Source organism: Cyanistes caeruleus, chromosome 5 (assembly GCF_971803275.1).
Source record: "Cyanistes caeruleus chromosome 5, bCyaCae1.hap1.1, whole genome shotgun sequence".
NCBI classification, from domain to species: Eukaryota; Metazoa; Chordata; class Aves; order Passeriformes; family Paridae; genus Cyanistes; species Cyanistes caeruleus.
This window is the reverse complement of record NC_141705.1, coordinates 6552827-6580073: the sequence shown is the minus strand read 5'-3', so window position 1 is coordinate 6580073 and position 27247 is coordinate 6552827. Positions and strand designations below refer to the sequence as shown.

The following is a 27247-nucleotide window of genomic DNA, read 5'->3' as shown; positions in this document are numbered from 1 at the left end:
GTAAACTCTCTTCATTGGTTTCTGTAAAATGAAAAAAGCATCAGGACCATGTCTTTATATTAAATTATTTTTAATGGCACACACACTGAAGATTTTGAAAATTCATATTTTTCATGACCATTTTTTAGAATTCTGAATAGCCAAACATTAAAAATTTAACATATAGTTAGAAAAAAAATCCACACCTGGTATATTTGTCCCTGTACCGATATCTTTAACCACAATCTCAACAATGAAAAACTGTCAAGATTAACTATCCAAATGTGTTTCCTGGACAGCCTGGTCATCCATAATTTTTGGAAGCAACCACTTCTCTTTACTGCCAAAATATTGTCTATCATTTGTTGCCTGATACTCCTGGAGGGACTTAACAGTGTTTAATAAATAATTTGAACCTGCTTGGTAAAACTTCCATTTTATGCTAGTTGAAATGTAAATTATTTATCATGATTTCCCCCCTCCTCAGTTTTCTTAAGGACAACACATGATCCTGGAGAGAAGCTTCTGAATGCTTGACATGCATGAGCTGGAACCACACATAGCTGAATTTCTCTGGTAGCTATAGGACAAAGGTTGGATGTTGACACATATTGCATAGTTCCTCCAGGATGGTACAAATTTCCCCTCACATTTCTCTTGTACGTACTTGTCCAGAAAATAAAGTAAAAGAATTATATACCACAGTGCTGATGACAGCAGTTGTCAGAAAGCTGCCAGCTTCTTAAAGAAAATGAGCTTGCCTCCCAAAAAGTCCAGCATAAGAATCCCAGTGACTTCCATGAAGCCAAGTTTAACCCAAACCACCCTGATGGCCCCATCCAGCACCTGGGGAAACAGCTTCACCTTTTAGACAATGTTTTGGGAGAAAAAAAGGAGAAGACCCTGAACAGAATAACAAACTGGCTGTGCCTTCCCCTGACTGAGAAACTGGGCTTGGAACTTGAGCACAGCCTCCCCAGTGGGGCTTCCAGTATCCCCATTTTGCCACCAGCTCTAGTTTGGGGATAAAATTGATCTTAGTCTTGCTTTGCTACTACTAATGCTCTGAAAGACAGAAAAACATAGAATCATAGAATTGTTAAGGTTGATAAAGAACTCTGAGATTGTTGAGTCCAGCCATGAACCCAGCACTGCCAAGGCCACCACTAATCCATGTCCCCAAGTGCCACATCTACGTGTCTTTTGGCTTCCAGGGATGGTGAATCCATCACTGCCTTGAGCAGCCTGTCCCAAAGCCTAACCCCCCTTTCTGTGAAGAACTTTTTGTAATATTGAATCTAAACCTCCCCTTGTGCAACTAGAGGCCATTTCCTTTTGTTCTGTCTCGTTCCCTGGGAGAAGAGACCACAGATGTCCAGTGATTTCCCAGTATCAAAGCAAGCACTGCTGACATAATGAGGAAGGTGATGGCTTTGGACGGACATTAATTTGGTGAATGGATCCAAGTTCAAACTTCTGCTCTTCCTGCTCTATAAAAACATTTTCATTTACCTGTACTTCAATGTCTCTTCTATGCAGTGAGAGTGGTTATTGTTATGATTCACAATGACGAAGAAATGTTTAGTGATCAAAAATGTGTGAAGACACTGGAAATGTAGAGTTACCATTTACCTACACAATGTATATCATATTTTATCATAACATTATTTAATGAGTGGATTATTTTTAAGTACTATTTTGACATTGATTTGCCCATGCAATTTTTTAACTTTTGGTTTCTGGGTGTGTTCCAGCAAAGATGGAAAATCATTTCAAATGCTGCAGGGACTGGCACTTTAAATGCTCATTGCAGAGCCATGTTTGCACAGAACTGTCAAGGAACCAAAAAGCAAGTGCAAACAGAGCTGTGCTGACTTTATGACCCCTTACAAATCTTTTCTGGCATATGGGAGTATTAGGCCTTAAGAACCAAAATGAGCGAAAAGTGTTTTATCACTTCTCAGTGATAGTGGGTTGAACCTGTCCTTACACGCAGCCTCGACCACAAAAGCACTTCTGGAAGGGAGTTTCAGATAAACATCAAAACTCTCCTCTTGTGATGTCAAGTGGGAGAGCTCTTTGCTCCCACTGAACCATGGCAGAGGCCAGCTCGGGTTCCCCAGCAGCCCAGGGCTTTGGCCAGCAAACAGCTGCTGGAGCCGAGCGATGAAAGCTGGGTCTTGGACCAGCAGGAGATCCCACCCCGCACTCCTCTACCCTCTCATCATCTTGCTTTGTTTCCTATTCCTACAGACAGGGAGAGCTCAGGGGACCACCAGCCTCCCAGGCTGCAGAACACAGCAGCAAAAGGAAAGTCATCTCTATTTGCTGACATCTCTACCAGGTTTGGGCAAAGGTAACAGAAAGGGACACTTCACCAATTTGCTGCATATTTCTGTATTTTTTTCAGTGTTGTATTTCATTGTCAAGGCCAGGTTCATCCTTTTGTCTGATGGTACCTGGGTAACAAACTCAGCTTATCTTGTTGTCTTTAGTGGAAGAGGAAACAACACTGGGGGTCTTCTTCTCCACCCAGTAACCAAACCACCTTTGGGAAGTGCCTGTTTCTCTTCCCTGTTTTAGGAAGCTTATGATTACTCTGTTGTTAGTTTCACCAAGTCGCTTAAGAAGAAAGATGAATCTAAACTTTAAAACATCTTTCCTTGTCTTTGCAAGCCAGGCAAGACACGAGCACACTTTAAATGAAAAATGTTCTGCTGTGCTCAAGAGAAATTGCCTGTTACACAGTGGGCACTGAGTGCTCTAGTTTGCCCTGGGTCTGAGGAAGCCCCCACAGGTGCTCCAGCTGCCTCCTGGGATCCAACACATGTGGAGTGGCTAAAGCCTTGACTTGACTTGACCCTGAAAACCTCTGGTGACATGACACCACTCCCTCTCTTTTTTAAATTGCCCCTCCCTACCATTCATGACTCCTCTCTTCACATTCACCTCCAGTCTTAGACAGCATTAGTGAATATATTAGTGTATTCCATTTTCAATATTAATAAAATTAATATTGGGTTGAAGCTGTCCTTGCATGCAGGATAACATTTATATTTAAGTAACACACTAAGATTTGCCTTAAACCCATACTCAGGTTCTCATTAGTATTTCAGATCCTAGCTCCCATTGGTTCCAGGATCCTCCATCCTTATCTCTCTGATTAAATCATTATCTTTAAAATCCTTCACAGTTTTCAACCCAATAATACAGCACAGGAAAAAGTGGCTGTAAGTTTCATGAATATTTATTTTTTCAGCAATAAAGGAGCAAGTTTACCCAACAGCTTTTCTAACTGATTGTCTGCAGCATAAGGAAGCTATGGCCACGTTAACGCAAGCAGTAGTAGTTTATTGTTTTAGTAGACACTTCTTTTTCCTTCCTTTTGAATAAATACACCGCAGGGTCTGGGAGGACATGTGCCAAGAGCATTACTGGGCGCAGCAACAGCCGAACAAAGCGCAATCCTAATCATAACAGAGCGAGCAAGTATTGTTACAAATGTTCTCTTTAGTATGGAAATGAGCCAGGGGTAATAAAAACACCATAAAAACGTCAAAATGACCGATCACCATGAAGCACTCGCCTTTTTACAACCAAAACTTGCAATGAACTTAGAAAAAATCCTGCATTAAGAGAGATGCCATTTTTACTTAATGTTATTTTTTGACTTCTCACTTCGCTGCACAGTTAAATGATTGCAGAAGAGAACTTCAGAAGGGCATCAGTAAAGACCTGATTGATATTAAATGGCATTCGAGCATGATGGTGGACTCTGGATGGGAGCAAACTGTTAACCAGGGCATTAACATTAACACTGTTACTGCCTCTTTATGAGAATATGGGGCATATTTAGGTGCTAATTGTTTGAACAGCAGCAATAACACATAATGCTTAATAAGATACAATTGAAGAACTGTGTAATTCGTGTAATTCCATCAGAAAACGCTCAGGAACAGCAGCTTGACTTTAATTACTCAGATCAAAGGAAAAAGGCATTTTGAAGTCTGGACTAAAATGTTATTTATTACTCCTTTCACTAAAACATAGATCAGCTCGGATAGAAATAGCATTTTGGACTGGATTTGGTTAGTGAAAATGAGAAAAAAAAGAATATTCATTGCCTTGCTGATGTCCATGCATATTGGAGGATATGTTAAATCCTAATTAGAGCAGACTGGCAGAAAGGAAAAGGAAAAAGAAAGAAAGAAAAAATGCATAAGTTAAAATGAGGACAAATAAAGGTCATATCTCCATATATTGCTTGCAAAGACCTGAAGCTGGTAAACAAACACAAAGGTGCCTTGGCTAAACAAAACTCAAAATGGGCATTATCTTTTCTCCAGACTCCATAAATAAATAAAATATATGTGCCACCTAACAGTCAGTATAACACCAGTGTTTTAAAAGTGGTTTTATCAGCCATTGCTTCCTATTTCCAACTACAGCAATCCACATTTTTGGTGTTGGGATTTGCTCGTAGCTTTTTTATGTTTGTAGCAAACTTTTAAAAGCTGAGAATTGGGTGAAGTAATGCTCTGCTGGTAAGATAAGGTGAAGAGAAAGTCTATACCTACAGCTCCCTACACACTAGCATTTTCTGCCAGGTCCAGAATACATAACTGACCTGGCAGGTGGCCTGGATGCATCCCATCACATTTGGATGATGGATCCTACCCCATCCCAGCACATTTGGATCATAGATTGACAGCATGGAGTGAGCTGGAAGGGACCTTTAAGGGTCATCTAGTCCCACCCCCTGCAATGAGCAGGGACACATCTTCAACTAGATCAGGTTGCTCAGATCCTGTCCAACCTGGCCTTGAATGTTTCCAGGGATGGGGAAATCCCTGTGGATCCACCACCTCTCTGGGCAACCTGGTGTTTCACCATCCTCATAGTAAAATAATTTTTTCCTTATATCTAGTTTGAGATTTAAAGATTTAAAGGGCAGTAAGTAAGTAAGGAAGGGAGGATACTAAGAGGGTGTAATTGGTTGGTGGTCTTGCAATTTATCTCACTGATTTGGTTCTGTCTTGGTGCTCCCTGCAGTTACAAGATCATCAAGGTTGGAAGAGAACCTCAAGATCACCCAGTCCCACTGCCAAACCAGCACCACCAAAATCACCCCTAAACCATCTCCCCAAGTGCCACATCCAGTCACCTCTTGAACATTTCCTGAAAGAGTGACTCCACTACCTCCCTGGAAAACTGACTCCAATGCCTAATCACTCTTTCAGTGAAAAACGTTTTCCAATTATCTAATCTGAACTTCCATGGGTGCAGTTTAGGCCATTTCCTCTCATCCTCATTGAGACCAACCCTCACCTCATTCCATCTTCTTTTCTGGTAGTTGTGGAGAGCAGTGAGGTCCCCCCAAAGCCAGCCTCCTCCAAACTAAACCACCCTGTTCCCTCAGCTGGTCATCAAAGGACAGGTAGGATGACAGACCCACCCCAACACACTGGATGACAGCCCCTAAGCCGTGCCAGCACATTTGAATGACAGACCCTACAAAGGAGGGGTGTGAGTACACAGGGGACGCGCTGCTGTTTGCACAGAGCTGCTGTAAATGTTGGTGCAGAGCCCCGCTTTAGGTAAATAATGCCATGGCTGCACCACTAAGCTGGGAAGTGCTGGGATTATCCTGCCTGGAGGCAGCTGGAGCTGGGTGGGCAGCCTGGCTGTGCAGCCTGGCTGTGCAGCTGTGTGCCCATCCTTGCCGTGAGCTCACTCGTGCAACCACGGTGCTCGCTGCGAGCAGCAGAGCCATGTGCAGGGACATGCTCCAGCATCTCCTTTTCTCTGCAGCTCAGCTGCATTTCCTTAGGGCCAGAAGGCACCACTAGATGACCTCATCTGGACTCCATGAGTCCCTTTATCCCAGTAGCATTCCTAAAATCTTGCATTCAGCCACACGCTGGCCACAAAGCACCCAGCACTGAAGATTTTGAGAGATGTAGTGTCTACCTCTTCCTTTGACAGCTCCTTCCAAAGTGTGTGCATTTCCCATTTATGTGTGTCTGGCTTCATACTGGGACCATTAATTTCTGCCTCATCTGTCTCTGCCAGCTGGGCCAGCTGGGAAAAGATGTAAAAACCTGGGAATGGCTCCATGTGTCCGACTGGTTTCCCACTGGACACTGCAGGGATTTTTTTCCCACTGGCATTTCCAAGAGCTGGAAAAAGCTCTGCATGGGTAATAATTCAACAAATGTAAGGGTCTTTTCCAATGATTCCATGCTAATCATCAGCTCTGAGTAATCTGGAGTCCTGGGCATGCTCTAAGTACCTAATGTACACAGAGGTGCTGCCCAGGTAGGAAAGCCATTAATGGGAATTCCCCATTAATATCTGACCACCTCCCATGGTTTCTCACCTCTGCATCTCCCCCAGGTCTTTATTCCAATATTTCAAATCTCTCAAGAGTTTCAGAGAGCCACAGAAATGGAGTCAACAGAGAAATACTTCCTCATTCCTACCCCAAGTGTGCAATTTCTGCACAGGGATTTTTGGGTCAGAGACCCAAGTCAGGTCAAGATGAAGTTTGTGTGAGGGCCAGCTTTTCTGAACTTGAGATGTCACAGCTTGGACATTTGCTGCCACTGGAATGAGTAGTGAGACACAGGTTTGCCTCAGAAGAAGTGGAGGTGCTGAGCTTGACCTTGAAATCCCTGGTCCACTCCAGGAACCCCAAAATTCCATCTTGCTAATTAAAATTTGGCTGCTAGTGCAGTTATATCATTTGGCTGTAGAGGTGAACAGATTAAAAACTGTCCTTTTTCACTAAATACCAGAAACTGTTCCCAAATCATTAAAAAAAATAATGCCTCTGCTTGATTCACAGAACTCACACAAAATATCAGACCAAGCTGTGGCACACAGGTAAATTAACAATATTGTCTGTTTTGCCCTGCCAGCACACACTCCTGACGTGTGCTAATACACACACAAACACCACACAGAGCCATCTTCCCTTCAAAACACAGAACTCTAAAATACATTAAAACAATTCCAGGCATTTATTGCTTTCTTTCTGCAACTTTTATTACAAAGCCACAGACACACTGTGCCATTCTGTCTCCTTTGATGTGTTCAGTTATTGTATTTGTCACCAAAAGAAAACCACAGAACACTTTATCTTCAATGTCTGATAAGTTTTCAGTTTGAAAGGGACCGACCACAGAAAGGTTGTCCATACAAAGTTAAAAAATGCCACGCACAAACTGGGAGGTAAAGCCATGTTTGATCTGTAATGCAAATAAAATTAACAAAGATAGTGAGTTTTAGGCCTAAAATTCCTTTGATCTTTGAAGCTCCATGGTTTTACAAGTACAACTGCCTTCTGTATCACAGCCTGGCATGTACATCCATATACCTATATGTATAGGTATAGAAATACATAAAATAAAAATCTGTGTTCAACACAGGGTCAGTTACCACAAATGAGACAATGGTTTTCTTTGAACACCCTCTATTTAGGAATGAAGATGCATCCAAATCTTTTCCCATTGAATAAAAAACATATTCATACACAAGTATGACCTGGTTGGATTTATTTATACTACGGAAGACTTTTCAATATATGCAAGGCACAATCAAGCCCTAAAATTCAACGGCATGCAGAGTGACTCAGAAAAGGTCTTGGAGATACCTTGTGAAGGAAAAATAAAAGTGTGACATCCACCCAGGCACAGCAAACCAGCACAAGGCCCAGACAAAAAACACAGCCTCTCCTAAATAGGGCACGTGATGGCGTTTCCATGGGGGGAAATTTCACACCATTTTTGGTGGTCAAGGTGGAGCAGATACCCAAGGCAGGATGAAATCCCCATGCTTTCTGCAAATCAAGACCTTTATAGCATCTCTCATGGTGCATCCAAAGCCAGAGCTGCATTCTCAGTGACACAGCCGAGAGCTGCCGCTGCCCTGGGCTGATGCATCATCCACCCTGGTGGTTTAATGCAACATTTGCCTTTGGAGAGCTCTGTCAGCAGCACTAGAGATTTATCTTTTGACTCAGGAGCTTTCAAGGGCAGGAAGAAGCCCCGCCTTTCACTTGAGCCATCTGACAAAATGTGAAGTTTTTGCCTGCATGATACAGCCCTACAGAGATGGGTCACAAAGGGCAGAAGGCACTGGTGGAGAGCCGAGGCACAGCCTGGAATTCTGTGCTGTATGGGAAACGCAGGAGTGTGTCCCTTAATCCTCTAACCCTCTCTCTGAGGCTCAGAGACACAGCTGCCCCTTGAACTGGTGCCATTAGAGAATCTCTCAGGGTTTGCTTAGGGTGAAGCCCACAAAGCCAGTGCTCACCCCTGGTGTGGGTGTCAGTACTGCTCACAGGGCATGGGTCTGAAGTGTCACCTCGCTAAACACCGGCCCAGAGGGCAGAGAAGGGCCAGGAGCTTACAGGGAAATCCTGCCTTTTGCCATGCCCCTAATGCTGCTGGAATGTGCAGGAGTTTGGGACACACTGCAGTGTATTAAGTATCTTCCCACAGGCACAAGAGATGAGATGCAGGCTTTAGTTTCTCTCATGGAAACATGCACTTACTGCTTCCTTGAAATAAAGGTGTCCTGAGTGTATAGAGGCTTTTTTATTTACTTAATTTTTAATGAAATGACTCTGTGTACTACAGACATCAAGAACACCTGCCTAAATCATGCCTTATATCAGTGCTCACACTTAAGCTCCTCTCAGCTCTCCCTGAAGCTGCGAGGATGGGTATAAAGATATCCTTAATCTGAATTTTAGGGACTTCATAAATTTGTGTTGAACCCTCCTGCTGAAAAAACTAGCAATGGGTTGCTTTCTTACAATCTCTACAGGAGGACCATCAGGAGGGATGGTCTTCCTCTAGGGGTTATTACATGGATAACCTACTCCTAAGGCAAGAAAGGGACTTTTTGGAGCAGAATGTATTGGTGAAGAAAGGAGCTGACGTGTTTCACTGAATCGGGGCCCCATCTCGCAGCACCACGGCTGAGCAAACAGGGAACTGTTTGGTTTGCTGGTGATTCAAACAAACCACCAGAAAAAAAATCACTGTGGGTCAACACAGAGCAAATACCTCCAGAAAGAGAAAAGCAAAGCCTAAAGCACAGCTTTGTTTCAGATTAAATAAAGTGTTTCACTTTTAAATGGAGCAGCTGGTTTGGTGAGGATCTCTTTCACAGAAGAGGCTTGAGAAGGAAGTAATTCCAAAATAAAAATTAGCATCTCTCAAATTTTCTTTTCTTTTTTTTTCTTTTGTTTTTAAACCACCAAACTCTAAATGAAAAGAATCTAAATGAAAATTCAGTTACATCATTGCTGAATCTGCCTTGCCCAAAGAAAATTCTGGCCCCTGAAGAGCCTCTCTGTGGTGTGCAGCAGAAGGAAGGTTCAAGCCCCCTGATGGGGAGCAGCTCCTGTGTTCTCTCCACATTGTGCCCAGCTCAGCCTCCACTGGCTCCTAAAGCAGCTACAGTTACAAATTAAGAGTTTCACCTGCATTTCATGATTTCCCCTTCCAAGCACCCTGAGGCCAAAGTTCCTTTTATAGCCTCACAAATTATTATGCTTCGATTTACAAAATTTTCTTAAAAAAAGCAACCAATCAAACAGAAAAACCCCAGACCAACAAGCCACTGCAGGGCTTAAAAAACTAATGAATCATCCTCCCCAGCCCCCCCCAGAAATGCATAGTGAAACAGCTTTCCCTGTGAGAGAAGAACTCTGCTACTGAGGATGGCTGGGGTCCATGAGAAGTGATCTGCAGACCCTGACAGTCAGAATTTGGACAGTGGAAAAGGTCAGTTTCTGATGGACAGGATGGCACCAGCAGCACCTGAGCTGACAGGAGATGACACCTGGCTAGTGTGAAAAGGCACAGAGACAGGTGGCCTCCAGGTTAGGAGAAGCACAGTTGGTCACAAGCTCTATCAAGTGTGTTCTGAGCATGGCATCTACAGAACCTGAAAAAAAAAAATCTTTATTTTCTTTGATCAAAAATACATATAGAAATGCCTGTTTTGAGGAAAATATCATACATTTTTTTTCTTGTTTAACAAAATAAATTAAATATACATGACTTCTGTTTAAACTCTATATAGAATTACAAACGTTTTATATTTTGCAATTGGATTCATTCCCAGTCCATATAGGTATTTAATATGGTCCTTATTTATTTTCTCTTCTCTTTGTTTTAACTGCTGTTTGAACTGCAATCTTTTATCACTTATGAAGCGATATCTGAGGGGAGGGGACAACCACACACAACCTAGGTGGATATTTCTCAAATGTAATTTTTTCCTACAAGATTATTTCATTCTCTTTGATTCTTTGATTCTTACTATTTTTTCTAATGCTTTCATGTATTTTGCATTGATGCAGAAAATCCAGTAGCTTGTCACTCTAAGCCATCAGAGAAGGACAGTGTGTTTTGCTTTCTTCACCATCAGCAGTTCAATTATTATTATTATTATTATTATTTCTTAAATATAAATATAAAGGTGTTCTGTACAATGTTCCTCTTTCCTTCTTTCCTTTTTCCTGGCAGTGGCACTGAGTCCTAGGACCAGGGGAGCGGAGCTGATCTGCAGAAGATCCCATGAGAAACAAGATGCCTTCACCTTGCAGAAACTGAACCAACCAGCCCGGTTAGCTGACTGAGCTGACCACGGCTGAGAAGCACGTGGCATTTCCCCTTGTGAACAGAATTGGTTTTTCCAGACCCTCTTGTGTTATTTTCTTTCCCTGGAAGACATGAATGGGTTACATCTTCTGGTGCTTTGGCACTAAACCTCAGGTACGTTAGAGCTGGAGTCACTCAGAGCAGGACAGGTCTGGGGGCTTCCCTCAAAACAAGAGATGCCCAGCAGGAATCCAGGCCCATCCAGAAAAGTACCACACACACCTCTTGCTCTACCTGCTCCTTTCAGTAACACAAGGAAGGAGGTGGTGGTTCACATCCCTGTGTCCCATCTCACTTGCTGCCACTTTGATTAAAGTATCCAGGAAGGCTCTGCTGCTGGCGACAGCTGCCTCTCTGCTGTGAATTGGAGTTCCTTCATTATTCCTCGGCTACATCCTGATTGCAATAATTAAAAAAAAAAAAAAATCTCTTTTCTCTCTCTGTCTTTCTCTATTATATATATATTTATATAGATAGATATAGATATATACACATATATATATACACACATACACACACACACGCATATACAATTATATATATATGTATATATATATTTAAAATTACATATATAACTTTTTCTGTCTGCTTTGCCTGTTGCTGGCAGTGAGAGCTGACCTGGAGCAGTCTCTGCTGAGGTACCACGAGGAAAAGCCCAAAGGAGCCGCTGTACACGGGGCCAAGCCTTAGCACTGGTACTGGATGTGCTGGTGCTGGTGCACTTTGCCCTCCACGTGCGAGTGGGTGTGGGTGTGGATGTCCGTGTAGATCTTTGGGTACATTTTGGAGGCCATGGCAGGGGCCAGGGCGGGCCCTTGGGACAGTAAATGCTGCTGCTGGGCCATGTACTCCTCGTAGTTTATGGAGGAGATGCAGTCTTTGTCGGGGAGCTGGGAGACGCAGATCCTGTCGCGGGGCGGTGGCCGGTGTGTGGGGGCAGCGGCCGGAGGGGAGCACGGCTTCTTCTTGGACTGGCACAGCCACAGCAGGATCGTCCCGAAGATGAAGACGGCTCCGGCGGGGATGCCGATGATCACGGGCCAGGGCAGGCTGCTGGCCGAGGACGGGGGCACAGGTGCGCTGGGAGGTTTGGGATCTGGGCGTGGTGGCAGGGGAGAGACAGAAAGAGTTAATTAAAGGCAGGCAGAGCGGATTCAAAACAGATGTCACACTCGGGCTGGCTGCTGCACAGGCTGTCTGGCAACCCTGCCAGACCAAGCAACAAGGGAGAAATCAAGCTAACACATGATGTTTGGTAACTGCTTTGCTTTTTGGTGCTCCTGGAAGGACAAGCAACTCATTTTCTCTGGTTTAGGGGTCAGGAGGGGACTCTTTGGGGGATTTTATAACTCTCTTATCCAAGCTTTAATGGATACAAGACACAGAGCCAGCCTGAGAGAGCTTCCTAACACTCTCACTCTATGACAGAGTGGGCTTTGCTGCCCAGACTGGAGGACACAACACAGGACACGTCAGTAAAGCCTCATTGTCAGCAGCCCAGGAAGCACAGTCAGGTTGTGCAGAGCCACAGCACGCTGCCCACCCACCTGTGCCAGGTGTAGCTCTGCCTGCAAGGGCTCCAGACACTCTCTAGCAATCCTGCCTAGCAATCCAGGAGATACCCAGCAATGCTCCACCATGGCAGGGAGAATGAATGTGGGGTTTTGGAGGCATTGTCTTGACTTTTTTGTGTGGTTAGTAGGAAGGCTGAAGGATGGGGAAAATGTAGGTGAGCTGGTGGCCCCTCCTTGGTTCCCAAGCCACAGAGAGATGAAAATTCATTCAGCATTGAAATGTGTCCCCAGCTTCCTACACCAAATGGGCTCTATCTCCACCAGTCTCTTTGGAGCTGCTGCTGGTTTCTCAATGGCAGTAAATTCAGCTGCTAGAGGAGACAAGATGCTTTAGACTTCTTTCACAACTACCTTCTCCTTTATCTCTCTGCAGTTGGCAGTCAGTGGCTATCCCTGGATAGGCACTCGTTTCTCAGTCTGATCTGCTGATTTATAGACCCAAAAGGAGTCCTGGGGTAGGATTCTAGCTATGAAAATCTTTCTCTAGATAGCTTCCAGCTGGAATATCCAATGCCTTGAAACATACCCAGGCACAGAATTCAGCTTGCAGGGAGACACCCAGAAAACTTCAAAAACCACAGGCTATCTTAACCATTCAATATGTTATATTCAAACATGTATCACTTAACTTTCAAATTAAACTTCTTTAAGACACTAATGTCTTTTTCCCTCCTTGACAAATAATTCTATGGGTAGTTTGAAATGTTAAATATATACCATGTGGTCTCTTTGAAGTTACAAGGACCTATACTTTGACCTCAGTAGATGAAATTTTGATTCACCAACACTGGAAATTACAGAATAATTTAGGCTGGAAGGCAAGTCTGGTCCAGCCCCCTGATAAAAACATGACACGATCAGAGAACTGATCCATCAGCTGACCATGAAAACAGAAGTCTTCATGCTGGTTGGCAGAAATCCTGTGCTGGGCTGAAAAGAAAGTGTTTTGATGTTCATCCATGTTCCTCAGAGCTGTCAATGTCAAATCTGGTAGACTTAAAAGCAAAATGGTCTTTTTTAACTCATGGCTTTACAACCACATCTTTGCATCTTAGTGCAAGCTGGGTTCTCCTTCTCCATCACTGCCAATATCAACAGCCCTGCAGGCTCTGGTTCTGGCATGAGGCCTCACTACAGTCCCATTTAAATCCATGGAAAGTCTCTCCCTGATTTCAGTGGGAGCTGGATCAGACTCTCATAGGTCAGAAACTCCCAGAGGCTTTGAGTTATATCCCACCCATGCTGCTTCTTCCTTGGTATTTACAGGCCTTTCAGTTAGAGTGTAGTCCTAACTCCAAAATGTTTTATCAGGGTAGAACTGCACAGTCAGAAGACAAAGGAGCAGAAGACCAGGCCAAGATGGTGTGTCTCAAAACAAATGATAGAGTCTCAGTTGGATGTGGCCACCAGCTCTGAGGACTGGGGAGGGAAGGCAGCAGCTGTGAGTTTGGTACAGAAGCCCCAGGGGATCACTGGATAAAAAAGTAACTAATCATTCTGGTTTTCACACTTATTCATTTAATTTCCTTGTGACCCAGACAGTTTTTATTCTTTTCTCATTTTACAGGCCTGTATCATTGTTTCCTTTCATCAGCAAAAGCATTATAAATAAGGGCAAGAGAATGGAGGAATTTCAGGGAATGAGGTTGCAAACTGTGCTGCTATTCAGTTCCCCTTTCCCATCCTGCACCCTGTCACTGTGATTTAGTGATTCTGCAACTGCAGTATGTTTTCCCAGCTTGCTCCTTTTTCAAACAGGAGCAGATAATTCAATTTATGTCACCTGGATGACTGAGAGGCACCTCAACAATATCTGTGAGTATCTGCAGGGAGGTGTCAGAGCTTGGATCAGGCTCTGCTCCATGATGTTGTGCAACAGGACTCAAAGAAAGGGCAGAACCTGCTGCCCAAGAAGTTCCACCTGAACGTGAGGAAGAGCTTCTTTACTGTGCAGTGACTGAGCACTGAACAGATTGCCCAGAGAGGGTGTGGAGTCTCCCTCACTGGAGATATTCCAGAACCATCCTGACACAATCCAATACCATGTGCTCTGGATTGACTCTGTGCATGCAGGTTGGACCAGATGACCCACTTTGGTCCCTTCCAACCTTACCTAATCTATGATTCTATGGTTATTCCCCACAAAGGGAGAAAATGAAATATCATCAACAGGATTTCAGCAGGGACTTGCTTAAATCAGGGCTGATTTTGTCCCCCATTCACTCTTATCAGAACTGGGCTATCCTAAATCAGCACAGCATCACAGAGGGCCAGGGGAACAGTGGGCAGCAGTAGTTGAATTAATAAATACCATGATGCAGAGGACTGATAACAGAGGGGGAAAAATGTCACAACTCACCTGGCAGGACTGTGAGAAAAGCACTCCGGAAGCTGTAGCCCATGGTGTTTGCCCCGAGGCAAATGTACATCCCTGCATCCTCCTCCTTGGCTCGAGTAATCATCAGTTTGTTCAGGTAGGACCCATCTGGGCGGGACCAGACCTCCCCCGTGGGCAGCACGACAAACTTCTGTCCCCCGACATCGATGGTGGAGTTGTACTTGCTCTCCGTGCCGTACTCCACCCTCTTCAGCCACTGGATGACGGGTTTGACGTCGCTGCGCACCTTGCACTGGAAGGATGTGGTCCCACCGTAGTCCACCGTGGTGTTGACGGGGTGTGTCCCTGTCAGGATGGGCTTGGACCTCGTCCTCTCTGCACAGAAACACAGGGAGCTCCATGGGAAAAGGTGTTTGCCAACCTCTGTAACTTGTAATTGCAGAAGCATAGGGAAAAGGTGTAGGAGGGATGCAAAATCATAGTCTAGTCCAATTCCCGGCACCAAGGCAGGCTGAGATTTTTGCAAACTTCTCCTGATACACATTTTTCCAGCCTCTGCCAAAACCTCCAATGGTAGATGCTCTCCAAACAACTCCTCCAGTGTCTGAGTCTTTAACAAGTCTGTTCTCATGCCCAACCTGAATCTTCCTGATTATAACAAGGAACTTCCTTTTCTACCTGTATCAGACCTGGAGAAGAAAATGGTTTCCCTCTGAGCCCTTACATTTTGGAAGACTTTCTTCATCCCTCTGCACACTGAGCAAGTCTCCTTCCTGTGGTTCTGTGATGTGTCACTTACTACCATGACCAGCAGGCTGTAATTTACAGGTAAGACAGAGCCCTTATGTGTTTTCAGACACAACCCCGTATTTACAAATACTTATCTGTTAGGAACCCACACCTGCTGGCTACCCTCAGTTTGGGGATAGTGAGGGGTGGGGTGAGACATATTCTTTCTCCCTCTGGCCTTCTCAAACGTTCCCTGTGGACAGACAAAATCAGGTGGGAAAAGACCCCTTCTTTCACGGACTATGGCAGGCTGTGGATATTCTCATCTTTGGTCTCAAAGTCCTTCAGGAGATACCTGTCACCTCTCAGGCTGGGCCTGGAGGTGTCCATGGGGACCAAACTCTACTGGGAGCAATTCCATGCCATGTCACCAACTGCTGCAAGAGCTGAGACCGCAGACACTGCCCATGAGGAAGATTTTCACTTCATCCTCACCTCCCTGCTTTTATCATTCCTTTCTTTGGTATTATCAACACCATACTCACTATGGAAAAAAAAAAAAAAAATGGTGGAGGATGAGCTCAGAAGGCTTTTGCTTTTCTAGCCAGTAACAAAATCTTTTCTTTCTCACAAATTATTTTTGCCTCAAGTCTCAGGCAAGGTAGGAAACAAGATGGAAGGAAAAGAAATCACACTGAAGAGGTTCACAAGACCATCCTTTCCAGCATGATCCTAAGTCTAAGGTTGTGTCAACACCACATAAAGTGAAAGGAAAAATGTATGCCTCATTCTGAGGAATGTTTGGATTTGTTTTTAGTGTTAGGATCAGATAAATCAGTCACAGTTTCCAGACAAGGAGGTACTGCAAACCTCTATCTTAGGCATAGGAGAAATTATGGTATCACAGTGGGTGGTAACTGCTGGCAATCATCAACTCCTTTTGATGGCAAACACTGTTGGACTGAGCATGCAACAAAACAGCTCCCACCAGCACTGGCTTTGGAGTGAGAGGGAGGAACAATGGACCCTCTTTCAAAAACTCGGGATATGTTCAATATTGAGGGCTCTAAAGATGTGCTTAGGAAACAAAAATACCACAGTAGTCTCTGTAGGTTTTGCCTTGGGACTGTGAGCAGCAATCACAACTGGGGAGACTGATATTCAGATAAGCAGGACTTAGGAGTAGAGGCTCAGGGGGGAAAAAAAGGAGGAAATTGAATAAAACCTGTAATGCTCCACAGAATGATGTTAAAAATAGAAAGATGTCTGAAAACTGCTTAATGCCCTTATCTCCTTGACTCTGGTTCCAGCTTTGGTTACTGTTTTTACTCCTAGCCAGCAAAAGCTAATGAAAACAAAGGTTACATACATCTTTAAGTTGATAAAAACCAAGATAAATAGGGACACAGAAAGGGGTTTGTTCCTGGTGCTGTCTGGTTTTGATGAAGTGAAAATGCCACAGCTGCCATTAGGATGGGCCTTGATTCATTTCCCTGCCTCTGCTCCTGGTTTTAGTGTAAACACATGTTTTTACTGTCTCCACACAGCTGCATCTTTATCAATCCCAGATGTCCAGCAGGTTTGTGCCTTCAGAGCCCAACAGAGCTTCCCACATGTGCTTTTAATTCCTGTGATTCTAGAGAAAGGACTTATTAGAGAACAGATCTTTACCTTTAAGAGAAATCTTTCACACTGGGATAAACTTTCTTATGCTAAAATGCACAGACAAACAACATGCTTTCCAAGTGACTGGAAGTAGCCCTCCATGCCCCTGCTCCTCATTAATGAGGGCTATTCAATCTTCCCTCCACTCAGCTCATCTTCTCCTCTTTCTTGAGTTGGTTACTCTGTAATCATTTCCATGACAACTTATGATGATGTCACAGGCAAAGCACAATGATTTAAGAATAAGAGCTCTTCTCTGGTAAACTTAAGAAGGATTTGAGCATAATTATCATCAGAAATAATAGGGGAAACAGAAGATTAGAGAGCAAGAATCAGAACGGCTAGATAGTAAGAAGAGCAATTTACCTCACCACAATGCAGGGTAATCCCCCACAGCTCATCTTCTAAGGATTGAATCTTTAAAGCTATGTAGGCATCTAAAGATACAGACAGGATCCTAGTGGGAGTTTTTATGGTTTCTTTTTTTCTAGTAACTCATTTGTACCTGCCTGGACCTTCAGATGGCCAAACGTTTTTTAGAATCTGGCCCTAAAGCCTTGTCTGGTTAGTCACTCTAATCACAGGATTTCTGCTAATTCCCTTGGGAAACTTCTAGATTAAATTTTTAATTGACTGATTTCACCCATTCTGGCATGCTAATCTGGGTTATCCTAGATATTCCCCCCCACCATGGTACTTGAAAGGGCTTTCTCTGTTAGTTCTCAGTCTGTCCTTGAATTGGCTCTCCTGTAGAAGACTGAATTGGGTATGACTTTCACCATGCAGGTGCCTGTGGACACAATTGTTTTCCAACAATTTACCTCTCCTCATTTCAGCTCCTCAATTGTCCTCTCACTACTCTCTCTTGCCCAGGTTTCAGGCTCATTCTAGAGTTTCAGCAATGTTTTCTCTGTACGTATGTTTTCTCTGATGTATTTAGTAATTCCCCATTTCCATGTCCAGCCATCAACACTGCACACTTGTTGCTCAGTCAACACTGTGTTGACTGAGCCAGTCCCCTTCTGAAAGGCCCCTCTCTGCTCTCCCTCCCACAGCTGCACTTACGGATCACTTCAACTTTGTACGTTGCATTGATTTCTCCAACTTTGTTGAACACCCGGCAGGTGTACTTCCCGCTGTCCTCTGGCTTCAGGTTCTTCAGGTTCAGTGTCCACTTCTTCTTCTTGTTCTCCCCGATCTCCTGGGGAGTGAGGGGCTTGTTGTCCTTCAGCCACGTGATGTCAGGCCTGGGGTTGCCGCTGGCCACGCACTTGAGGCGGATGGAGCTGCCGACGGGGCGGGCGATCACCCTGCGTCTCATCTTGGCAGGCTGAGTGAACCTGGGCCGGGCTGCAAAAGGCATCAGAATGGACTCTGGTGAGCACAGGACATGAGCAAAGAAGGAAACTTGTTAAATCTTATGGCCAGATTTGCTTGAGAGGCAGCCCCATACACACCAGTGTATCACTGTCCCTCATACCAGCTCAAGCTGTTTTCCTTAGAACAGGTTCACCACCCAGACCGATGCATTTGAAGCTCTACTGGACTGCCCTGGCCACTGAATGAACTTCTGCATAGCACAGCCCCAGAATCTCTGTACCTGTAAGGCAATTGCACCAGACCATCTCACAAAATAATACCAAGATCACGCTATTGCAGCTGAAGGCAAAACGCGGCCCCATAATCACACAGTAATTGTTACCATATTCCACAAACTCCTAAGCCAAGACCAAAGGAAAAAACTCAGATTTCTGTCACGCTGACCATTTTCTCAATTTTTTGCTTGTCACATGAAGCTTCATTTCCTGAAGATGTTTTGCCTCTTAGTTCTCAGTGACTTTATCGGGACTTAAGAAGAGTCTCTTTAATACACAGGGAAGTCTTAGAAGTGTGACAGACTTTTTGTACATTGATCCAAACTTAATTGTATGCAATTTTTTCAGCTCAAATTTACACTACATTCATGTTGAATGGTCCAAAGAAGCAAAAAAAGGAATGAAAAGACCAAATAAAATTCCATGAGTTTGTTATTAGATGATACCCCATGCCAGTCCATCCCAAAACTGGGGAGGAATTCTGAAGCAATAGCTGCTGGCGGATAGAAGCATGGGTTAAATCAGTTATCTTGTTTAAGCAAAGAAATCACCAATATTTCTACGAACAGAGACAAAAAACTTAGAGAAATGCAAGGCCCTCACCTGGTAAAGTCTAAAATTTAAGGAAGAATTTAAAAGAAATAACAAATTTCTTACGGTTACTTTAACTACACAATGCCAGTCCAGGGGCGCTTCTAACTAAGCCCATCCTGCTGGAAGTCAGAAAAGACCTCTGAGATGATTCCAACACTGCCAGCTCCACAACTAAACCATGTCCCTAAGGATCATATCTACATGATTTTTAAGCACTTCTAGGGATTCCCTGGCCAGCTACAGGATGGCCTAGTGAGACTGCCTATTTGACAGCCATCCCTGCTGCCCAGGGCTGAGGGCCAGAAGCTCTGGGATGTGCACTATAGTGGAGCTTTCCTGAATGGAAGAGGCTGGTCTGCAGCCTCCTATCTCCAAGCACCGGGGAATGGCAGCCACTGCCCTCTGAGGTTTGTGAGCACACCCCTAAGCACTCACCCCCCTTCAGCCTTGGCCAACGTCCCTCCCTCTGGGAAGAGGACACCCTTCGGCATACCCCTCTCCGCAGAGTGCTTTTCCGCAGGGGAAACCATCTGTCTCCACAGCCTTCCCTTGCCCCCCTTGGCTGTCATTTTGGGTCCCAGCCATTTCATGTTATTTCAAACTCCTGCTCAGAAATGCTTTGCTCTCCATGCAGAGGCTTTCATGTGTAATCCAATGAACCGGAGTAACTCCGGCACTGGAAGTCTTTGCCATGACAGCTGAGCAGCAAGTGTGACATACTAACCCCCTCCACAGGTCATGGTGCCTGGATTGCTGGGTGTTCCCTTTGGGGTCTGCTGCAGGAGGCCCCCTCACAGCAGAGACAATCCTCCTTCCTCACAATGGACCCTGTCAGAGCTGCACACTGCGGGCAGCAACATCCCAAATTTTCGTCTGAGCCGAGGGAGACGCGCTGATAAGGGCTGTCACTGTGGAAATTGAGAAAATGTCTGCAAGGCTCATGGAGAGGTCAGGAATCAGCCATGCAATGGGTCTGAACAGTCTCTCTGTAATATGGCAGTAATTTACTCTGAGACCAGGAACTCCAGGTCTAAGTAGAGGGGAGATCCTCATGGACAGGATTCCTGAGCTGGGACTAACACACCAAAGAGCAAGCTGGAGTCAGGACAGTCACACTTCCCCAGCAGACTGAAAAGTCAAGTGAGTGACTCTGAACTCTCAGAAGGACTTGCTGGCATCCCTGCTCAGTTGAGGGCAATAAGGGCATTTTAAGACAGAAACTCTTTCCACCCCAAAAAAGCAGATATTTAACATTCTGGTTTTCCTCCCACTGTGACTCCCATGAGCCTATCTGGAGTTTTGTATTCACTCCTCACACATGGTTGCTCAAATACATACCAAACTACAGGTAAAGCTACACTTCTTTGGATCTTTCAGCCTTCCTTTCTTTTTCTGTTTAAAAAAGGTTAAGTGATCATGTGGTCTCAAAAGCTACTCCAGGCTACGTGCAATATGCTGAAACCAGATCCCATTTACACAGTCCTGAATGTTTCCTTGACAAAAGCCTGAATTGGACAAGTTTAGAAAAGCCAGTTAACAAAAAAAGGAGAAAGAGAGAGACACACATTAGAGAGAAAAAGAGCCGCAGCAAGCACAAAGGAGAAGAAAGAGGAGAAGCAGCACTGTGAGAGACAGGAAGAAAAGGTCTCTTGAGTTGATGCTAAATGTCTGTCCCCAAATCTGTTCCATTTACAGAAGTTTTGCCTGTTAGAGTGCCAGCAAAGGCCATTACAAAGTGCCTCTGTGTTATTCACATGCTTGTTCTCCTCCACATCACTTGGCATTTGCTTCATAAACATGAACCACACATTTTTACAGTATAAATTATGTCCCACTCAAGAGCAAGGGAAAACACAAGTGGATGGGGACAAAGAGACAGTGTTGTGTACAGGTTCCTGGCTGAAATGCTGTTGACCATGAAGATTTATTCAAAGCTAATGAAAATTAAATGCAATGGAAGCTTGTCAGCACAAAGACCTGTGAAGGAATCCATTGGTGTCCTCTCCCTGTGAGACACCTTGAGAGGCATGGATGGGTCCCTGAGGCTCCTGTCAGACACTGCTCACACAAAGGGAGGTGATAATCTGAAAAATGCTGTCTGCTGTGATGCAGCACCAGTACCTCCATGTAGTGACAGTCACTTCCAGCTTTCATGATAATTACAAAAAAATGTGTCTCAATAGGACTATGTATTGAAATACTTTCAGCTCTTCTGGTTAAGAGCTCAGTCAGTTGTGAGAAGACATGAATGGGGGTCTCCATCTTTCCCCACACCAGCTCCCTGCTCTCCCCAGAGATACCACTCTGTGATGGTAGATAAAAAGTGGAGCTTTTTTTTTCACCATGCTTCTCCTCTCACATTCATCCAGGGGCCCAGGACTGTGACAACACAAATTGCTTCTTCATCCATCATCCTCCAGAGACCTGCAGACACACACTGACCCTCCCTGCACACCAGCTCACACCAGCAATTTACTGGTGAACAGTGCTAGACTGAAAGGGTGCCACGGCCAGCCCCAGGCATTTCTCTGCTTGGGGTGAGGAGAGGAGACAGGAGGGATGGGAAGAAGAAAAAGCAGAGGTTCAGGAACACTGAACTGGGCCAAGGCAGCACCGAGTAAGACACAATCTGATACAAGATTGTCAATGCCTAATAATTTGAGTAGGATTTACATATTTTCTTCATAATATTACTGTTGTACTGTTGTATTAGTCCATCATCCAGCAGCTCTACCAGGAGCACAATGGTAATGAAATGTGGAGATGGCAGATTTGTACTAGCTGCTGAACCCCTCCTGAAGTACTTCTAACCTGCAGTTATCCAAGACGCCCTTGCTCCAGCTCTAAAATGTTATCAACCCTTTCCAGAATGAGTGGAGGTTACCTTTCCCTCCCCAAACAAGCTCAGTCTGACATAAATATTTAATTCAAGTGTAGCCTGGACTACACCACAGCACACCACATCCCTGTTTGCTAGCTGCTGAAGAAAACTGGCCTCAGCTGAAGTGGTGGGGACTCATACAGAGAAAACCTGTCCACCCCTACCACTACTGTGAGGTTCTCCCTGGCCACAAATGTGGTACAAAACCACCTCTGTATTATAAAACTGAAGAGAGGGATGTACTGCCTGAGCAAAATGAAATGCTGTGCTTCATCCCCTGAGCTCATAAACTCACATCACACTCCTGTCAGTAATGGCCAAAAGCTGTTTGGCATCAGCCTGACAACTTATTGTCCTTCAAGGAGTGCTTGGACCAAACTGGGCCTGCAAGTTTTGCAGCGATTCAGAGCCGGTTCCAAGTGAGATTTTAGCAGCTCCCCAAAGCTCTGCAACAGCAACAAAATCTGCCTGAACATAATCCATAGCTTAAAGAAGTTCAGGCAGGTGTCTGAAAGAGAGGGTGATCTTAAAAAATACTCATCTTGGCTTAGTGCTAATTCTCCTGAAGTGAAGTCAGACCTCCCATTTGCCCTCAGTCAGAGCAATGTTATGTTGGCACTGAAGACTTTTGGAAATATTGCTGTAAAAGTCAATATACTTTTTACAGGGAGTCTATGAAAGCTGTAATAGCTGCACATGCAGAAGAAAAGTCGCTGCCCAGAAAAACAAATACAAGGGAGAACCATGCTGGGGTAAATGGCAGGGGGCCCTAGGGCCAGCCACAGGCTGCATTTTGCAGGACCCTTGGATGGGATCCATTCACACCAATACATTCAGCTGACACTCTGTTTATTATTTGACCATATGCAGGGAGAACTCACTCCAGTTGCTCTGCCTTTCCTCTCCTTCAGCAACTGAGAGACGTGCCACATGAACAGCACTGAAGCAAGGACCGAGGAAAACCACAGAACACACGCTGCTCCTTACCCCACTGCTTCCCAGAGTGATCTTCATATTCCCCATTGGAGCCTTCAGGCACCTGGCTGTCCTTTCCTGAGCTGGCATCATCTGTGAAGGAAAGGTAAAGGAAAACGTTATGAAGGTCTCCTGCAGGATGACAACAAGAGTTTGCATTTTGTGCTGGAGACACCATGCAGCTGAAGCAAACTCAACATACAGCAGGCATCCACGTCCTGGCACCTACAGCCTGGCCAGTTTAATGAACAATTTTGTCTTCTGCTTTATGAGCTTTTCGGCAGGCTACCAAATCAATGGGAGTTTAATCAATGTTGCCATTAATAGCTGACAAAAGCCTCTTTGTTTGTGTTTACAGGTTGCTGTTCCTTAGGAGGAGCTGATCTGTGGTACCATCTATTCAAATAATGGTATAAATCAAAATTAGAGATAATGAAACCTATGAGATGGGGGGAGACTTCAATGATGAGGCACACAGAGCACAAGCAGTATGATTGTGGCCACTAATTCACCCTTCTGCTTCCATACAAAATCAGAAAAGAAAGCAGGTCTGGGGTCAAATGAGCTCTCAAGGGATACTGAATGCAAATTTATGGCTGGAAAAACCAATATTGATTTGAAAAGCTGCTTTGGGGTGTTTCTTTTTAATTAAGACCACTCATCCACCTGTATCAACACACCACTTTGTCCCTCATCACTCTTGTTGTCTATATCACTACCACACAGCAGTACCAAAATCTCAGCTCTGCCCTGAAGAAATAGAAAGCTCTACAAAGTGAAACCCCCATCTCCCCAGCAGTCCCCACCTCCAATTGCTGCTGTGATTTGGCCACCTGTGAGGTCTCCAGGAGGGCCAAGGGGGCAGGAGAGTGCTCTGAGCCTCCTTCTACAACCTGAGTGATACTGGTGGCCTCACACCTCTGCAGCACACAGATGTGAAAGTTTTTCCTCCTCCAGCTTGACCTCTACTGCACAAGTGCTCAGCTCTGAGCAGCCTCTGACGTAGCAATGGCTCACACCAGGAGGGAGGTGCACCTGAGGCACCCTGGGCACCTTCACATGATGCTGCAGCAAAACATATTCTCTTCTAAAACTAGTTCTGTGCTCTACAAGGTGGCACAGCCCCCAAGGGCAGCTGCATTTCAGGTGACAGTCTGGACCAAGAGCTCCTCAGCTCCTAACTTAAGTGCACTGAAGTGGGTGAAAATTTTATTTTCAGAGACAGGTCAGGTGAAGGCTAGGAGAAAGTTTGCCTCAATGAGGAAAACAATGGTGTAAAAAACACAAACAAATAAAGACAAGTAGAAACATTCTAAATTAAGGAAGGAATGCCTCCAAATGCCCAACTCCTGAAACTCATAAGAAAAGGGTCTTGTGAGCAAAAGAGAGGTAAATTATTTCTGTAATCTCTGCAACAGAGAGGAAAAACTGATCTGAGCTTATATATAAGCATGCCTTCCTGAAAAGGTACAAATAGTAGAACTTCTCCTTAATGTTGTTTTACAAGTTGAGTTGTGCTCAAAATAGTATTTAATGTGTGAAATTGTGTGCAGTCTTTGAGAGAGAAGAATGGAGAGAAGAATGTGTCTAACCCAATCCTCACTCCAGGTTCTGCTATTTTGGAATATCTCTTCAGCACAGGACATTATATGCCAACAGATAAATAATGATCTGCTCTCATTAGCCTAGTCCCTTAAGCAGAGAGGCTGCAATGCCACATGAGTTTGTCCCCCTTCAACACTGAGAGATTTTTCTCTTCTCCTTTTGGCTATGTACAGCTGTCACTTTGAGGGGAAAACTTTCTGGGCAGCAGTGCCATGCTCAAACCTCAGCAGCTCCTCCAGCTGACTGCCCCATCCCACCTCCTGGCACCCTCTGTCCATGGCTGGACACCCTGAGCCTTTCCTGGGTGCCTCAGACCATGGACATGCCCAAAACACGGGCAGCAGGGTGAAACAGGTCCCACTCAGCAAACACCAAGTCTCACAGAGAGCCTGAGTGCCAGAGCACCATCCAGGCTCTGCCTGCAGCCTGTGTCACAGAGGGGACCAGTGCCCCCTGAGCTGCACTTTGCAAGTTTATTTTTACAACCTTGGCAAACCAAATGCAGGGAATGCAAAAAGACACATTATACATGATGGCTTGCATATGATGTTTTCTCCTTTCAGTCAAAATACCAAAGGGACTATCTCCTGGCACTTGTACAGTTTTTCTCATAAATATCATAGTGTCACGAATGAACTCTTGGATACTGCCTGACAGTAAATCCCTCAGCACAATTAGAAAAATGTATTGAAAAGGAGAGGAAGAACTGTGGTCAGAGATCTGGGATTCCTGTCCATTGTTAACTGCTGAATATCATAAAAGTGGTTACGATGTTCAAGTGGTGATGTTCTGTCAATTATACCTTAATCCTGCTCAGTTTGATGTACAAAGGGCAGACTATCCCCCTTGCCTGCTGCCTCATGTTACAGTAAGTCAGCCCCTGTGCCCTCCTCCTGCCGACACACAGCCACTGACTATGGACTCCACACCTCCTGACTTGCTGCCAAGCTTTTGATGTAAGGAAAATTGCTCAGAATCCGTTTGATCCTTTGAAGATGTATCGTCAGTTGTTATCCCAACAAATTGCTGTGGAGTCACCTACCAAACCCAGAAGAAACATTTTTGGGGAAAGGGATCAGGATGACTTATGCCACCATAAATGGCTGATGGAATAGACAAATTGGTGGAGGAGCAAGACTGAAGTAACTGAATGCATTTAGGCACATTAGTTTAGATACGCTGGAAATTGCTTCACATGTGCTTGGAATCTGGTAACACTAACAACAATAGCTGAAGTCTTGAGGTGGGGAAATGCCATAAACATGGCAACTATTGTAAAGCAAAACTGCTCCTTCCCATCCCCAAAGCTGCTCATGGGATGAGGGATGTTACAGCAAACCCTTCCAGCTGCCACGTGCAGTGAACTGGGTTCCTGCCTTCCTCATATCTCAACAAACTCACACGCGGCAGCTGTACCAAAAAGCTGATTTGTGACATCCAGAAACTGGATGAAGCTCATTTGGGGAAGATTCCCTGGTGCCCCTGAGTCTCCAGTTGAACTTAAAAAGTGAATGAGGCAGTGAAGTAGCCAGAGATATAATGATAAATAAATATAATCTAATCTGTGATGTGAGTGACGCAGGGTCAGGGCTCTCTTCTGCTGCATTCAGAATTTGAATCTCCCCTCTTGCACCTTGGGTGAGTGTCTTAAGCTCTGACCTGTGGTTACAAAGAACCAAAAAAGAGCTGCTTTATTACTTCAGGAGAGAGATAACTCAGAAACACCCTGAGGATGGAAGGCCCCTGTCTAATTCAGACATCATCAATATTTGACTTCCACCTCCCTCAACCAAAGTCAGTATTGTGGCTGCGTGGAGTTTGTTTCTCTCTGCTTTGAACAACTTTCTTATTTTTTCAGTTTTAGTATCAAGTGGTTTCTAAGGATAGAGAAACACTTTTATAGTGTTTTACAGGGGTCTGTGATGCTGAAAGCAAAGCTAAATTTCCTAAAAGCTCAGAGGCATCCGGTTCAGCCCAAACCTGCAGTCTGAAGCTTGCTTAATAGTGTCAGATCTGAAGATCTGCTGTTTGCATTTCACTCCAGCTGTCACAAACACAACTGGCCTGGCAGTATTCTTCTTAGACAGAGAGAGGACCTGGAGAAAGAAGCCACATTTGGAAATATATGAGCAGCATACAAAATGGTGAGTTAGTAGCAGAGATCACAAGTCTTTGCTATATTCAAGAACTGACCTAATAATCTGGTTTCTTATTCATGCTCTTGTCAGCTCCCCACAGAGGTGAGCAGTTTGGGGTGATAAGTACATACAGAAAAATCAGCCTGCAGTCCAAGGGCAGCAGGAACCAGCTATGCAGCACTGCCAAATTTGCTGCCAGCAGATTACCATGAGAGGCAGTACTAAGAAGGATGAACTGCTGAAGTTTCCTACAAGCTCCCTTTTCTGTGACCTATATTGGAAGGTCATCCTGCACTGGACTTCTTGGACAGTATCACACGCTTAGGATAGCAGCCAGTTGGAAGATGAAGTGGAAAACCTGCCTTGAAAAGCAATCACTGACTAATTTTATGTCACGAGTATCTGATGCTAAGAAAACATACACATGATTTAGGTGTCCTTAATGTACAATTTGGCTCCATGGTGTTAACAGAGCATGCTGGCTGGTCAAGAAAC

At 44.6% G+C, this 27247-nt stretch overlaps 1 protein-coding gene across 6 annotated transcripts in view; it reads right to left on the bottom strand.

Moving 5' to 3' along the window:
• Nucleotides 1-6978: 6978 nt before the first annotated feature.
• Nucleotides 6979-27247, bottom strand: part of FGFRL1 (fibroblast growth factor receptor like 1) — a 168191-nt gene continuing 147922 nt past the window's right edge. For all 6 annotated transcript variants that reach the window (XM_086888654.1, XM_086888655.1, XM_086888658.1 and 3 more), the window contains exons 4-7: nucleotides 23022-23102; nucleotides 18030-18314; nucleotides 14592-14945; nucleotides 6979-11754 (exon numbers count right to left, since the gene is read on the bottom strand). In XM_086888654.1, the coding sequence (XP_086744780.1) occupies nucleotides 11345-11754; nucleotides 14592-14945; nucleotides 18030-18314; nucleotides 23022-23102 (1130 nt within the window). In that variant the 3' untranslated portion in view covers nucleotides 6979-11344. The remainder of the gene's footprint in view (nucleotides 11755-14591; nucleotides 14946-18029; nucleotides 18315-23021; nucleotides 23103-27247) is intronic.